Below are 15,755 nucleotides of genomic sequence, written 5' to 3'. Positions count from 1 at the left end.
GGGTGTGCGAAATGTTATATTGTCACTTTTACTGAATTCTTTTGGTCAAGGAGTCATGGAGCTTAGATTCAAGGGAGGGTACATGGACTCCACTTTTAGACCAGAAGCTTGCCAAAAATTTTGAGGTTGTGTTTTTAAAATAATTTTTTTGGGCCTTGCTGTGCGGCATGCAGGGATCTTAGTTCCTCGACCAGGGATCGAATCTGTGCCCCCTGCATTGGGACCTCAGAGGCTTTTTTTTTTTTTAAGATCTATTTATTTAGTTTTGGCTGCATTGGGTCTTAGTCGTGGCACGTGGGATCTTCACTGAGGCATGCGGGATCTTTCGTTGCAGTGCCCAGGCTTCTCTCTAGTTGTGGCATAGGGTTTTCTCTCTCTCCAGTTGTGGTTCGCGGGCTCAGTAGCTGCCCCAGGGCATGTGGGATCTTAGTTTCCCGACCAGGGGTCGAACCCGCGTCCCCTGCATTGGAAGGCAGATGGATTCGTTACCACTGGACCACCAGGGAAGTCCCTAAAATAATTGTTTTTGTTAAAGTCATGTACCATGACTTATTTAATTAGTTCTTCATTCTTTTCTTCAAATTATTTATTGAGTGCTTACTACCTTCCAAGCACTGTTCCAAGCTCTGAGGATACAGCAAAGGAAGAAAGAAAAACTGGGTCAAATCTGTCTTCTTGGAGCTTACGTTCCAAGGGGAGCTTACATTCCATTCCATTGGGAGAGAAAGACGATAGACATATAAATAGGTAAATCAAATTATATAAGGTGACAAATGTTGTGGAAAATATATAGTAGGGTAGGGGGTGATAGGGGTTGGTTTTTAAAATAGGGTCAGAAAAGTTTCCGCTGAGTAGGTAACCTTTGAGCAGAGACCTGGAGCAAGTGAGGCAATGAATCATGCTTGTAGTATTCCAAGCAGTGGGAACAGTGAATGCAAAGGCCTTGAGTCCAGAGTGTGCTTGGAGTGCTCTAGAAACAATCCCAATCCCAGAGATTCTGATTCAGGAGGCCTGGGGGACGGGTAAGAGGAACATTTTAGCAACATGCTAGTGATTCTCACTCACACAGACTTCTGACCCTCATTTTGCAGACCTGGGCTTCGTTTCTCTCTTCTGTAAGAAGGAGGTTTGCGGTGGGATAACAGCACCCTATTGGACAGATGTTTGTTTCTTTGGCTTCAGTAAGGGAGCCCTCAGCGTCCCTCACCCCACCTTACAGCAGCCTTTTGCTTGTCCGCTTGCATTTTCTTTCTCCTTTTCTTCGTTCTCTTTTCAAATTTCTTTCCTTTTTTATTTTTCTCTTTATTCCTGTTTTCCTCTGTTCCCACCACGGCCCCCCCGCCCTTTCCTTCTCCTTTTCTTTTAATCTCTTCTTCCTTGACCAAGTGTTGTCTCAAGCTACCGTCACCGTGGGCATCAGGGTTCCCCTGTCTGAATCCTTTCAGAGGTCTGGAAGGGGACTCCACTTATCAACCTAAGGGTGATATACACAGAGTGCGTGTGTCTATCTGGGAGTACAGGCAAGTTCCCGCAGATGGCAGGGGTCGGACTGAGGGGAGCAGGGTCGGCCGGCAGGGGAAGTGGGGGAAGGGCACGGACCAGGTTGGGGAGGGGTGTGGGGTGGGCAGACTTCGCGGAGAAGCACCCCTGCAGCTCGACAGCGGAGTGCCTTCCACCTTCTCCCAGGCGCCTCCTCCTGACCGGCACATGGTGGAGCTAGGATGGGATGTCGTGGCAGCCAAAGCCTCCGAGACAACTCCTGCCGGGGTCCGCCTCCCACAGGACGGGTTTGAGAACCACCCGGCGCAGATCCGAGAGAGGATTGCCGGGCGGGGTGAGCACTTTCCGCCACCTGCGCTTAGAACTTCACTGCGGTTCGCGGAGATTAAAGCGCGGAAGGCATTTTGCCCATTGAGGCCTCCGTAGCGAGGGGGCGAGGCCCGGAAGGGAGCAGTATGGCGGCGCTGGGTAGAGACAGCGACGAGGATTTGGTCAGCTATGGGACGGGCCTGGAGCTGCTGGAAGAAGGTGCGGGCTAGGTTTGTCGCCGGGGCCTGTGGAAAACAGGCCGGGGGTCCAGGATTCGGGGCAAAAACGCACAACCCTGTGCCAGATCTTGTCTGGCACCGGGGGAAAGGCTCGCCTGCTACGGGCTCTGGGAACAGCGACCGGAGAGGCGTGCACTGTGTTTGCGGGGTGCTCACGTTTTGCAGGGACGGATGGGAGGCCCGGAGGGATGGGAAGAAGAAGGATGACAAACAGGCTCCTGTGAGAGCGGGGATAGGGGAAGAGCGGTGGTCAGGCAATGTTTTTCCTAGGAGAGGACGTTTGAGCTCAGCCTTGAAACAGAGAAAGGAAGCAACCGTACGAAGATTTGGGGGGAGAGCATTTCAGGCGAAGCGAACAGCAAGTGCAAAGGCTCTGAAGTCGGAGCCAGTTTGGCAAATTGAGGGACAGGCAGGACTGATGTGGGTGGAGCAGACAGCACCAGGGGGAGGCTGGTAGAAGATGATGGCAGAGGGGGAGGCGGGGGTTGAGTCTTAGTTGGTATGGTCAGGGAGTTTGGATTTTAATACTAAGTGTAGAAGAGTCATGGGGGAGGGGGTTACACAAAGGGGGGATGTATATTTTTCAGATTATTCTGTCCTCGATTTTGAGGGTAGGCGGGTTGGAGGTGGGCAGGAGTGAAGCAGGGAGATGAGCAAAAAGAGGCCAGGCGATGATAGTGGCGGTGGTTAAGTAGTGGTGAGTTGAGATGTGCTTTGAAAGCAGAGCTGACCCTACTCGCTGGTGGAATGTGGGGGTGAGTGCAAGATGAAGCAAGATTCTCCCCTGTGTTTCTGGTCTGATCCACTTAATGACTTGATTTGTTTCGTAAAGTATGTATTGGATGGCTAGTAAGGTCTGATGGCAGTGCTAGCCCTGTGGGAAAGACAAAGGAAGTTTGGTGGGCTAGGAGTTATTTGCAGACTCTCCTTTTTTCCTACCCTGACCACATCGTGTCAGGTTGGTTGTCCTTCTGAGACGTTGCCACTGATTACCCTCTTATGCTCTACAAACAGTTCTAATCATTAGAAACTTCTGCCAGATGCTGGCCCTGTTCCTACTGTCTGCTTACAGAAGACAGAGAAATGCTAGTCTCCTGAAAGCTTCTTATGTGTTTAAAGACACCCCTTGCATTTTCTCTAAGACATCTCTGTACCACACTCAGTTTTCTTATAAATTAAGCTTAAAGTCCCCTCAACCCTAATTTGTCAGAGCTTTCTTCAAGCATGGGACCAGAGTGTGGGTAGACTGGGGCCGTTATTAGTATGTCCTTCATTTTAGACTGTGTTTCTTTACCACAATCTGAACTCACATTAGCTTTATTAGCAAACACATCATCCCATAGTCTCAAGGAACTGGTTGACAAAGATTCTTAATTTGAGGAGTTTCAAATCTAGTTGAGAAAAAAAGTATGAGGTTCACAAGTGCTAAAGTATGTGATGTAGAGAGGAAATAACCTACACAAGCTAACAGGGAAACCTGAGAAGGCAGGATGGGACCCCTTGAAAACTGGTTAGAATTTAGGTATGCAGGAAGAGGACAGGGTTAAACATGCATGGGTGGAGGTTATTACAGCCCTGCCAAGCAGGAGTTTGTGTCATTTCTATATTTCTGGTCTCACAGTTGTTTCCTTGTGAAGTGACATATTGTAAGTCATCAACTATTTGACCTATATTTTTCTAATTCTTCCTGTTTTGATGGTGTACAAAATCTGTGATGAAGCCTAATGGTCTAGCCAGGCTCTTGAAGTAGAATGGACTTTTTTTCCAGCCCCCCCCCCCCCCGCCACTCCAGCCTAAAATTATCCTTAACTCCTCAGTACTAGGAGTTTCTGAGGATTGATTCATTGTTTCCTAAGCACTTTGAAGTTAAAACACACTCTGACTACATTTTACAATATAACATACTAGACCAATAATCACTTTTACCTCCTACTTTGAAGTTCTAGTGACAGGTTAGACAAACATTGGTAGAGGAGGGACTCCATTACTTAATTAAAGTTGCTGGCCCTGACAGAAAGTTTTATTGGGTAAGAGAGTGGCTGATCTGTTACCCACAGACTCATAGACACATAGGCCCTCTGGCCTGGAAGGAAGGTGCCTCAGTGCTTATCTAATCTTCCCTTAGATACATTCACTTGGTTGTAGAGTTCTCCTCATCGCCTGCTCATCCTGCACTCAGATTAATTTAGGACCATTTTCTTCTTCCTTGATGTTGTGACTCTCCCACTTAAAACTATCTGTGGCTCCCAGTCACCCACAGGACATACCACAGACCCTGCAGCACTGTGTTCCAGGCCCGCTGCGCTATCTGCCCTTTTGGTTCCATCTTCCGTGCATTCCCTGTCCTCCAGTCAGACTAGACTACTTTCTCAAACATCTGACCTTCGCCTTTTCCACCTCCTGTTCCCTGTTTACCGATGGAATTAATGCCTCTGTGGGGAATTGTGTCCCTACGTGCAGCTATGAAATGCTCACGCCTCTGGGTGACTCTGATGTTGTGGACCTTGAACATTGTCAGAACAGTTCCTATACATGCAGGTCTCCTCCGCTGGGCTCGGAGTGCCCTGGGAACAGGGACGGAGTTGTATTCAGTTTTCCACACCCAGCATCTAGAACAGGGCTGCTTCCACGGAAAGGCCCTCAGTAAACTTCTGGTGGGGAGCAAGTAAAGGACAGAATGAGTTGTGTCCCCGACTTGGAGGCAGAGTTGAGATCTGATTTCAGCTTTGTGCTTATTAGCTGTGGACCTTAGAGCACTTACTTAATCAGAGCCTCCTTATCAGGGTATGATAAATGGGATAATACTGTTAGTAACAATAATTATAATAGGGCCTGGCTAAAATGCCACTTCCTCCCTGGAGTTTTCCAGTGCTGTGGTTAGAGGCAGCGCCTCCTCCTCAGGAGCCCTGTGGGACCTGGTCAGCCACACTGCTTGGCCCTCGTCATCTGCTGTCCGGTTCTACCTAGTTGTCTGCAGATCTTATCTCCCCTTTCAGCTCAGGAGTACCTGGAGAACAGAGCAAGCACAGAACCTCACATTGGCAGGACCTGTCATCTCTCCCCTTAACCCAGTGGTTCTCAACCAGCGATGAACTTGCCCCCCACCAGGGGACATTTGGCAATGTCTGGAGACATTTTTGGTCGTCATGCTTTTTCGGGATGGGGGCGTTACTGGCATCTAGTGTAACAGGCTAGGGATGCTGCCAACCGCTGTACAAGACAACTAAGAATTATCCAGTACAAACTGTCCATAGCGCTGAGGTTGAGGAACTCCACCTTAGCCAGGAGTCATGCCAGGTGCACGTGCAGTAAAGGAGCATGTGTACTGTATTTTCTAAGAAATGGTGAAAGTCTTGGACTGTGGGACCTGAGTTGTAACTCAGTTCTTTAGAATGAAATGAAATTGTAGTGATATTAACCAAGCTTTGCTATGGCCAGGGACTGTGCTCAGTTCTCGTGGTTTTTTTTTTTTTTTTTTTTTTTTTTTTTTTTTTTTTAGTTCTCGTGGTTTTTAATCCTTGGCACCATCCTACAAGGTGACTTCGGTTATTATCCTAATTTTATAGTTGTGGAGACTGAGGCTTAGAGAGATCAAAAAACTTGCCTATAATCACACAGCTAGCAAGTAGGAGGGCAGAGGGATTTGAACCCAGATCTCCTGTCTTCGGAACCCTCTTGATTACCCTGCTGTGGGTTATATTCTAGAAATGACCTAAAGCCTCCGAAAGCTACAAGTAAGAATTTAGGACTATGAGGCTAGACATTTCTTTACTTTTTGTTGCACTATCCAGAAGTAGTAACTGGCTTAATTATTGAAGTAACAGGTATACATGGGCTTTAGGATACATCTTACCTACTGTATGTACTACTATTACTATAACAGCAATAGCAGCTAGGGGACTTCCGTGGTGGCCCAGTGGTAAAGAATCCGCCTTACAATTCAGGGAACGCAGGTTCAATCCCTGGTCAGGGAACTAAGAGCCCACATGCCGCGGGACGACTAAGCCCGAGCACCACAGCTACTAAGCTCGTGCACCTCAACGAGAGAGCCCGTGTGCCGCAAACTACAGAGCCCACGCGCCCTGGAGCCCTGTGCCACAACTAGAGAAGAGAAAACCCGCACGCCACAACTAGAGAGAAGCCTATGTGCCTCAACAAAAGACCCCACATGCCGCAACGACGATCCTCGTGTGCTGCAACTAAGACCCTACGCAGCCAAAAAAAATAATAAAAAATACATAAATAAAATTAAAAAAAGAGCAGCTAGTACTTTAAATGTGTTTATTGTGGGTCCCTCTTTTTGTTAAGCACTTTACAGGCATTATCTGATCCAATTTGCATAACAACTCTATGAAATAGATATTACTATTAATGTTCCATTTTACAGATGAGGAAATCGAGGCACAGAGAGGCTAAGATGACCATAGTCCCTAGTAAAGGTGACCAAAGTGCTAGTAAAGGTGGGCTTAGCTTTAAAATCCAGAGTGCCATGACTCTCAACCCCAAGCGCTTAACTACTGTCTAACTTGCTTTCAGTAGTGAATGTTTGAAAATAACTTGATGGTTACTTTTTGTTTTAAATAGATTCAGAAGTTTTAATTAGAACTGATAAAATTAGGCAGTAATTTGTGTCATGAAACTTGAAACCTAATGAAATTCTAAGTTCTTTTTCGCTGGTGTTATTTAGCACCCCAGCCCTTTTCAGCCAAGTAAGTAAAGGAATAAGCTTAAAGAACAGTAATTATGACATCAGGAGAGTCCCAGAAATAAGGAAACTCAAGATTTGGGGAAAATGGGCAATGCCAATGGAAAAATTCTGGAGTCGGGGATGCTGTGAATTTCTAGAAGAGATACAGAAGTGTGTCCCTTGCTGTAAACCTCTGCACACCATGTGCCACCTCAGCAGCTTGCCTCCTTTACTGCCAGCAGATTTCACCTCCATCTCTGAACCCTTCGCCCAATAATTCAGTTTTCATAATGGAATTTAGTGGGAAAAGCAGGCCATTTTTGCTAAAACATTTCTAATATAAACGAGATATTGTTTTCTAAACTACATCAGCTACTAAGGTCTAGGAATAGCAACTTAATTAAACTTGTTATATTTGAAGTTACAAGAAGTGAACAATGCATTATGTTAAAGAAATGTTCTTTTCCTTAAATCCTCTCTAACCCACCATCACCTTCTGTCCCATTCAAAATACTATTTTTTCAGGCGAGAGACCAAAGAAACCAATTCCTCTTCAGGATCAGACTGTCAGAGACGAAAAAGGAAGGTATAAACGATTTCATGGAGCCTTCAGTGGAGGTTTCTCTGCTGGTTACTTCAACACCGTTGGTTCAAAAGAAGGTAGGATTTTCTTACTTGTAGCTACTATATCGCTAAAGCAAATGATTGAAATACCGTAGGAGTTTTGCTCCCCTCCCTCACCTCTCCCTTTTAAAAAAACTTTAAAAAACATTTTAGTACATACACTGTAGTCTTTTGTGTTCTTTGAATGTTTGCAATGTTTCCAGAGACAACTTATGTGTTGTTCATTGATTATAACCTGAAGGTGAGAGAGTTTTCTTTGACTTTAAAGAAAAAAAATAGATACGTCATAACCAAATGATTAAATGATAATAAGGACTTCTGTCTTATGCTGTATCTTGCCACATACTCAGTGCTCTCACACAGATTCACTCAGGGCCTAAGGAGGGCAGGTGTCCCAGCTGTTTTGTGGCTGAGGACGCTGCAGGTCCCAACACGGGGTTCCACAACATCACTTGTCAGTACATGTTCTCCACCTGGAGAAAAGTCAGTCAAATTTGTCACATTATGCAGTATAATAAATTCTGTATTGTTTAAAGTAATATATGTTGGGAATTCCCTGGCAGGCTTCCACTGCAGGGGGCACGGGTTCAATCCCTGGCCGGGGAACTAAGATCCCACATGCTGCGCAGCACAGCAAAAAAAAAAAAAAAAAAAAAGTGTGTTTTTAAAAAACATTTTAACACAAAAAGTGGAAGAAAATGGCTTATGTATATCAAATACGAATGAAGATGACTGATTAACTCACATAGCAGTTATTAAGAGCAAGATGAGCCAGATCTTTCGTATATATTTTTAAAAGTAACTCATACATAACAATGATAGTAGGGACTTCTCTAGTGGTCCAGTGGTAAAGAATCCGCCTTACAATGCAGGGGGACGCGGGTTCGATCCCTGGTCAGGAAGCTAAGATCCCACATGCCGTGGGGCAACTAAGGCCGCATACCACAACTACAGAGCTCACGCGCCCTGGAGTCCATGCGCCACAACTAGAGAGAAGCCCACGCACCACAACGAAAGATCCCACATGCGGAAACTAACACCCAATGCAGCCAAAAATAAATAACTAAATAAATAAAAATAATAAATAAATCTAAGAAAAAATGACGGTAGTAAAATAAAGATGAAAAACAATACAAGAAAGGGGTGGGGGAAGGCATGTAAGAAAAATAATTAGGGTAAATAAGATGGTTGAAGTTCAGTATCCAGAATGTATAAAGATCAGTTCAATGAGCAAATGATCAAAGTATTTGAACAATTTACTCCAGAGGAGATAGAAATGCTACATGGAATATTCAGCCTTATTATTAAGAAAAGCCAAGTAAGGTAACTAAGGCACTATTAAAGTAGCGCACTTATTAAAATGTTAAAAATGACAGTAGAATTTGTGAAGAAAGAAGTACACGGATACATTGCTGATTGTTATAATTATGGCTGTGCTGTATATTATAATTGAAAAGTAAGACCAGCTCAGATGATTAGTCATCACAAGTAGACTGTGATATGTTAACACACTGGAATGTCTCTTTACCATTAAGAGTGACAGATTCAGGTCTTGTGCAGATACAGGGCAAAGACCATAGACATCCAAAGTGGAGGAAGGTGCTGGGCCAGGGTATCGCCTGGAAGAGCTGGTCTTCACTGTCCTGGGGTTTCTCCCAAGTTGGCCTACAAGGCTGCTCTACCCACCTACCAAGAATAGGTCTGCCCCATACTCCTCAGCTCCCCGAGACTCTGGTTGGAAGTCAGAAGGAGGTGTGCCACTCTTAGAGAAAACTAAAAAAGTGTATCTTAGAGGGTTACAGATACATTTGACCTCTGGGGCATTTTCTCCACAGCACATGCTTGGTTACCGTGGGTGTTAGTTATAGGACTCAGGTATTTGGTGGAATTGGGGGCCTAGTATGGTCATCGCCTGCCCTTAGACTAGCCAGGTTGAATCCTTTCATGGCTGACTAATGCACCCTGACATACTGTTTCTTTGATATGTTAGTATGTTGGTGTATATTGCTGTCCTGGTGGTCTCAGAGTCGTCCTGCCTTATAAGGTGACCTTGCATCTTTTTGCTGAGATCTGCTTGTGTTCCTTTCACAGTTTAACTTTCAATGTATCGTTTTATTTCTCTTGGTTGCAAATTCTTATGGGGAAACCTTACTGTATCCAGTAAGTTCTGACAACAGGGCATATGGGGGTTAATAAGAAGTTTGTGTGGCCTAATTGTGTCTATGTGAACAGTGAGATGAGAAGTAGCTAAGAGTTTGTAGTTATTGGAGGTTTCAGGTCCGCATGTGTTACTTAATTATTTAGTTATAAACCAAAATACCATCTGGGATTGTAATGTTCTAAATGCTTTTCTTTCAAGGATGGACACCCTCTTCCTTTGTGTCTTCACGACAGAACAGAGCAGACAAATCTGTTTTTGGTCCCGAAGATTTTATGGATGAAGAGGTGGGTGTGCAGAACTTTAGCTGCCAGCTAGCCGGTGAGATGTGGGTGATTGGTTGCTGTAGCACCTTCTCTCTCCCCAGAAAGTTCAGTGTACGATTTCCTCTTTGTTTGTAAGACTATCATTTTGGTATTTGGACTCCATAGTGCCCCGTACATCAGTGGATTCTTGTTCATTGGCATAGTGCCTTAACTGGCTGGTGCCAGTTTCTAAAGTCAAGAGAGTAAGGGGGGACTTCCCTGGTGGTGCAGTGGTTAAGAATCCCCCTGCCAATGCAGGGGACACAGGTTCGATCCCTGGTCCAGGAAGATACCACATGCCGCGGAGCAACTAAGTCCGTGTGCCACCACTACTGATCCTGTGCTCTAGAGCCCGTGTGAGTCACAACGGCTGAGCCCATGTGCCACAACTACTGAAGCCCGTGCGCCTAGAGCCCATGCTCTGCAACAAGAGAAGCCACTGCAATGAGAAGCCCGCATACTACAATGAAGAGTAGCCCCCGTTCACCACAACTAGAGAAGGCCTGCGCGCAGCAACGAAGACCCAACATAGCCAAAAAAAAAAAAAAAGACTGTAAGGGGAAGGTCATATACAGGCAAATTTACTTGAAAAAGCCCCAACTGCCCCAAAAGTGCAGTGTCTGTCAAGCTGAGTCCACAGCCTTCCATGGTGACGCTTTTTAAAAAAAAAATATTCCAGCATAATTAAAACTTTTTTAAAATTTTATATTGGAGTATAGTTGATTAACAATGTTGTGTTGTGTTAGTTTCAGGTGTACAACAAAGTGATTCAGTTATACATATATGTGTATCTATTCTTTTTCAAGTTCTTTTCCTATTTAGGTTACTATAGAATATTAGGTAGCGTTCCCTGTGCTATACAGTAGGTCCTTGTTGGTTATCTCTCTTTTAAATAAAGCAGTGTGTACACGTCAAACCCAAACTCTCAATCTATCCTTCCTCCTCCCCTTCCCCCTTGGTAATCATAAGTTCGTTCTCTAAGTCACAGTGACTCTTACGCACACTGCAGTTTAAGGAGGAATGAGTGACTAGACTAGAGAAAGGAGTGAAAGGAAGCCCTGTGCAGGTATCTGGGCACCTCATTAAAGTGACCGCTTCTTAGGGGTAAACGGTGGGGGGTTTCTAAAGTGGTGCTACTGGCCTGCAGCCTGGGCTACATTTTCTTGTAAAATTAAGCCTCTCTTACCTTAAAACCTAGTCATGGGTTCATTTGTGATAAAGATTAAGTAAAATACTTACCTGAGCATTTTAGGCTGCAGGTAAGTGGCAAGGGGTGGTCCCCTTCCTGTTTGACTAGCAGAATCTATGAGGTAACATATCTCATGGAACAAGAAGTCCAGATGTCAGCAAGGCCCCAGGCTCTCAGGTAGCTTCTGCACGTCAGCTTGTCCTTCCACGACCTCACCTCACTGTTGCAAGGTGGCCACAGTAGTTCCAGGTGGCACATCCGGGATGACATTATCCAGTGGGGAGGAGGACTTTCTTCTTGGAATCTTTCCTTGAGAGCAGAGAAGCCATTTGGTGGATTTTCCCTCACATCGGCTCCAGTGAATTGCTCGTTCTTAAAGCAGTCCCTGGTGAGGAAAATGGGATCAGAATGACTGGCTTAGACAAGATGTGAACCCCACTCCCTAGCCCTCCCCTGCCCCAACACATCCCCCCCCAGGGACATCACTCCTGAAGGGCATAGTGGCGCAGAGCCAGGCCAGTGCCTGGACAGCATCAGGGCTCCGTGGGGAGAGCGGAAGGGTCTGTGGCTGCTGGACAGGCAGCGGATGGTACTTAACTCTAAGCCTGGCACAGAGGTGCTCCCGAATGCTTGCTGACTGTGCCTCCAAGACCTTTTCCACCTTCACACTGACCTTTGAGGTACTGTCCAAGAAGAACAAAGAACAGAGCACTTACTTCCTGTTTTCCTAGCTTGGCAGTGCCTGTTGTGGCTTCACTGAGTGGCCACTGTCATGCCCCTGTCCTTGGGCACTGGCCTTAGCTTATCCAAAGTCAGGGCGTAAATCAGCTGCTCTGCTGATGCCTAACTCAATTTCATAGTTTTAACTTTTTTTTTTTTTTAAGTAATAAAGCTGTGTAATGTATCATGTTTAATCACTTTCCAAATAATGTAAGTAATTCTGTATGAATTTTTTTTTTTTAAGGATCTTAGTGAATTTGGGATAGCACCTAAAGCGATTGTTACCACAGATGATTTTGCTTCTAAAACCAAAGATCGAATACGAGAAAAGGCCAGGCAGTTAGCAGCAGCTACTGCCCCTATTCCTGGCGCCACTTTGCTTGATGACCTCATAACACCAGCAAAGTAAGAAGAATTTAATTCGGACTTTTCTGATCTTGGCATCACTGCCTTGCATATGTGTGATGATCTTACTTAGGGATAGTTTGGTTGCAAGTAGGAGAAGCCCTTTCAGCCTAGCTTGAGTACAAAAGGGGGTTTTGCCAAAAGGACCTTGCGCTGTTACCACATGCTCTAGAGCTCCAGGCACTAGCTGTGTTAGTGGGGCTCATGGCAGCTGGAGAGCTATTAGGAACTGGGGTGACTTCCCTCCCACCCCCTGCCTCACAAGCCTTAAGGGCTCTCTCCTCATTCTGCCCTCTTTCTACATCTTTGTTCTGCTGCTGGGTATGTGGCCCGTTGTGGCAGCCTCAGACCATCATGGTTTCCCAGGCCACATGCTTGGCATCTATGTGCCCATCGCAAAGGCCTGGGAGAGGGGGCATCTGATCAGCTTCCCCAGGTCCAGTCAGCTGTGGTGGGAACAGCAGGGCCATGCAGTTCTAATAGGGATGGGGGAAAGGGCTGAGGCATGACAGGTATATGAGATGCTTATTTCCTACTGTTTGCTGGTGTTTTAAAAAGAAGTTCATTTTCAATGCCTTGATATCCTAGGTTATCTGTTGGTTTTGAATTGCTAAGAAAAATGGGTTGGAAAGAAGGACAAGGAATTGGTCCTCGAGTAAAGAGAAGACCACGCCGACAGAAATCTGGTACGTGTACTGATTGTCATTAATTCTACAGCAGACTTTTGGATGACTACATGTTTCTAGAAGTAAGATTGCTGGGTCAAGCGGTGTGCGCGTATTTTAAGGTTTTTTTGTGTGTAATTTACAATAACTTTCTGGAAGGATTGTACTAGTTTACCTTCCCACCAGCAGCATATGAAAGTTCTTGTTTCCTACTTTTGCCAAAACTGTGTTATAGCTTAACATGATTATTTTCTGTTGTTCCTGTCGCTTGGTCTCCCCAGCCAGACTGTGAACTCTTGGAGGCAGCAGTACTTTCTTTCGGGTTCTCAGTGGTTCTGGGCAGTAGTGGTTACTCACCATGTGCATCGTTGCCAGAGTGCAGGTGGGGCGGGGCTGGTCCCTGAGTGGTCAGCGTCCGACCCTAAAGCTGTAGCGTCTTTTCCAGGCTCAGCCGTCTACCGCTGAAGAGTGTCAGCGAATCAGGTTTCTATAACTTTAGTCACCTCTGACTAATGCATTTGAAATCTCTTTTATAGACCCTGGAGTAAAAATCTATGGCTGTGCGTTACCCCCTGGAGGCTCTGAAGGATCTGAGGTATCGTATGGGATGATTGACCTTCCGTTTGGCCCAGTAGCACCTGTTACTGTATGAGCGTGAAATTTAGGTTCGGAAAATTTTAGAAATCAGTCAGATCACATTATGGGGAAATACCCATACCCTAAAAATGTCCTCATTATGTCAGATAGTGTGTTTAGCAACATGCCAGCCCCATAGATGTCCCAAGTCTGTTCAGATTCTTAATATGGAGTTGTTTGTCAGAAATAGGCTCACAAACTAGAAAACAAACTTACGGTTAGCAAAGGGGATAGCAGTGGGGGCCAAGGGGGAGAGATAAATTGGGACTTTGAGATTAACATATACGTACGACCATATATAAAATACGTAAACAACAAGGACCTACTGTATAGCACAGGGAACTATATTCAATATCTTGAAATAACCTATAATGGAAAAGAATCTGAAAAAGAATATATATATATACATATATATATATATAAAAAACTGAATCATTTTGCCGTGCACCTGAAATTAACACAACATTGTAAATCAACTATACGTCAATTAAAAAAAGGTTAAAAAAAATGGAGTTGTTCGTGTTAGTATCATTTGTTCAGGGACTTGATTTCGTCATTTGTAATAGTGGAAACGAAAGTATGATAATTGTTCTGTTTGGAATTAATCACTGCATTTGAAAATAGTATTTTACAGGCTTTACACCAGGCAGTGACTCACCTTCATTCCATTTTGAAACACTGAAAATAGGATGAAGATGATGACTACTTGCCAGAAAATGTGACCTTTGCACCCAAAGATGTCACACCTGTGGATTTCACGCCTAAAGATAATGTACATGGACTGGCTTACAAGGGCCTGGATCCCCACCAAGCACTGTTTGGAACTTCAAGAGAACACGTTAGTCTCTTTAGTGGTGGACCCGAAGGTGCCAACAATCTTCTTGGAGATGTTGGAGTGAATAAAGGAAGAAAATTGGGAATTTCAGGCCAGGTAAAAGTGTTTCTGTTTTATAAACAGGGAACCATTGACAAATGAGAATTCTTGCTGTATTATATTAGCCCCATAGTAAGCACTCATTATTCATTGACTAAATGAAGACCTTAAAGTGGTTGTATTGTCCTTAGGAGCTTGTCCGAAGACACGTAAAGCACACCGTCCTAATTTGAATATGTGTTCCTGAGACCCTGTGACCTAATGTGCCCGGGGGAGTTTGTGTGTGAGGAGTGAGGGCTGCTTTCCCACACCCCTGCGGGGCTGAGCAGAAAACCACACTCACCTCTTTGATTTAGTTAATAGTTGAATTACAATCTGCCTTTCCAAGTTCAGGTCCAAGTTGTACTACCTCTCCGACTCTTTCCTAGTGCTGCAAGCCCTAAGTCAGGAACCTGGGTGTAAGTTTCACTTTTTACCGAGGGGCCTTGGTAAAAAAACTTGCTTTTTACCTTTGAGGAGATGGAGAGCTTTTCCTGATTGCCTGTCTTCTCAAATTGATTCAGTGTCTCTTTCCTAAAATAAGTTCAGAGGATGGTTACTTTGTCATTTCATTTGTACCTTTTCTTTCCTTCACATGTTTTTTTTCCAATCCTTTTAACAAAAAGTGATATTTGTTCTTCGCCATTTCCCACAAAGGTTAGGAGTTCTTCTAGCAGCCGTTGAGTAGCGGCGGTCTTCAGACCCTGGTCACCAGCACTGGCACCAGACCATGTTGTTCAGTAGATGAACATTCTGCCTTTCTCCTTTTGGAGGCCCCATTTCTCCCCCTGCACTGCTGCTTGAGTGTCTTCTCCACTCCTCTTCCTGCACTAAGACCCAGACCCGTGGCTGCTGCTGAGTCTGGAGGACAGCTGCAGTGCTGGAGGCATGACATTCACTTCTGGTCATTGTTTTCCAAAAGGTTGGATACTTGTGTTAATCTGGGGCTCCCATTCGCTTCTCTCTTGGTGATCTTGAAGTGCTAATGTGGTCTGATCAGTCACATCCTTATAGTAGCCTTATCCTTCAGTGCAGGCAGGCATATGCTAACACCTATAATGGCTCAGTGTGAAATCTTGCTTTTGAAGGCTTTTGGTGTAGGTGCCCTGGAAGAGGAAGACGATGATATCTATGCCACGGAAACTCTATCCAAGTACGATACCATTTTGAAGGATGAGGAGCCTGGAGATGGACTCTATGGCTGGACAGCACCCAGGCAATATAAAAATCAGAAAGGTAATTCCATGGACCCGCAACCGATGGTAGACCACGTGTTGGGACATTAGCCTCCGTGGAGCAGGGAGTTGTTGGTCAAAGATGCAGAGCGAGGAACAAGTGGGGATAAGAGAGTCCCGTTGGGGGAAGTAAGACAGAAGTGGGATTTAGACCAGTTCGAGGCCAAAGC

The 15,755-nt window shown here is 45.0% G+C and overlaps 1 protein-coding gene across 1 annotated transcript in view; it reads left to right on the top strand.

Moving 5' to 3' along the window:
• The first annotated feature begins 1,955 nt into the window (after window positions 1-1,955).
• The window catches only part of GPATCH1 (G-patch domain containing 1), a 43,972-nt gene continuing 30,172 nt past the window's right edge, over window positions 1,956-15,755 (top strand). Inside the window, exons 1-8 of the mRNA XM_059999160.1 lie at window positions 1,956-2,028; window positions 7,261-7,395; window positions 9,719-9,804; window positions 11,976-12,136; window positions 12,725-12,822; window positions 13,338-13,396; window positions 14,126-14,368; window positions 15,439-15,586. Of these exons, the coding sequence (XP_059855143.1) occupies window positions 1,956-2,028; window positions 7,261-7,395; window positions 9,719-9,804; window positions 11,976-12,136; window positions 12,725-12,822; window positions 13,338-13,396; window positions 14,126-14,368; window positions 15,439-15,586 (1,003 nt within the window). The remainder of the gene's footprint in view (window positions 2,029-7,260; window positions 7,396-9,718; window positions 9,805-11,975; window positions 12,137-12,724; window positions 12,823-13,337; window positions 13,397-14,125; window positions 14,369-15,438; window positions 15,587-15,755) is intronic.

The sequence above is a fragment of the Delphinus delphis genome, chromosome 20 (genome assembly GCF_949987515.2).
Source record: "Delphinus delphis chromosome 20, mDelDel1.2, whole genome shotgun sequence".
NCBI lineage: Eukaryota > Metazoa > Chordata > Mammalia > Artiodactyla > Delphinidae > Delphinus > Delphinus delphis.
Note: the sequence above shows the minus strand (reverse complement) of the source record. Positions and strands in the feature narration are given on the sequence as shown.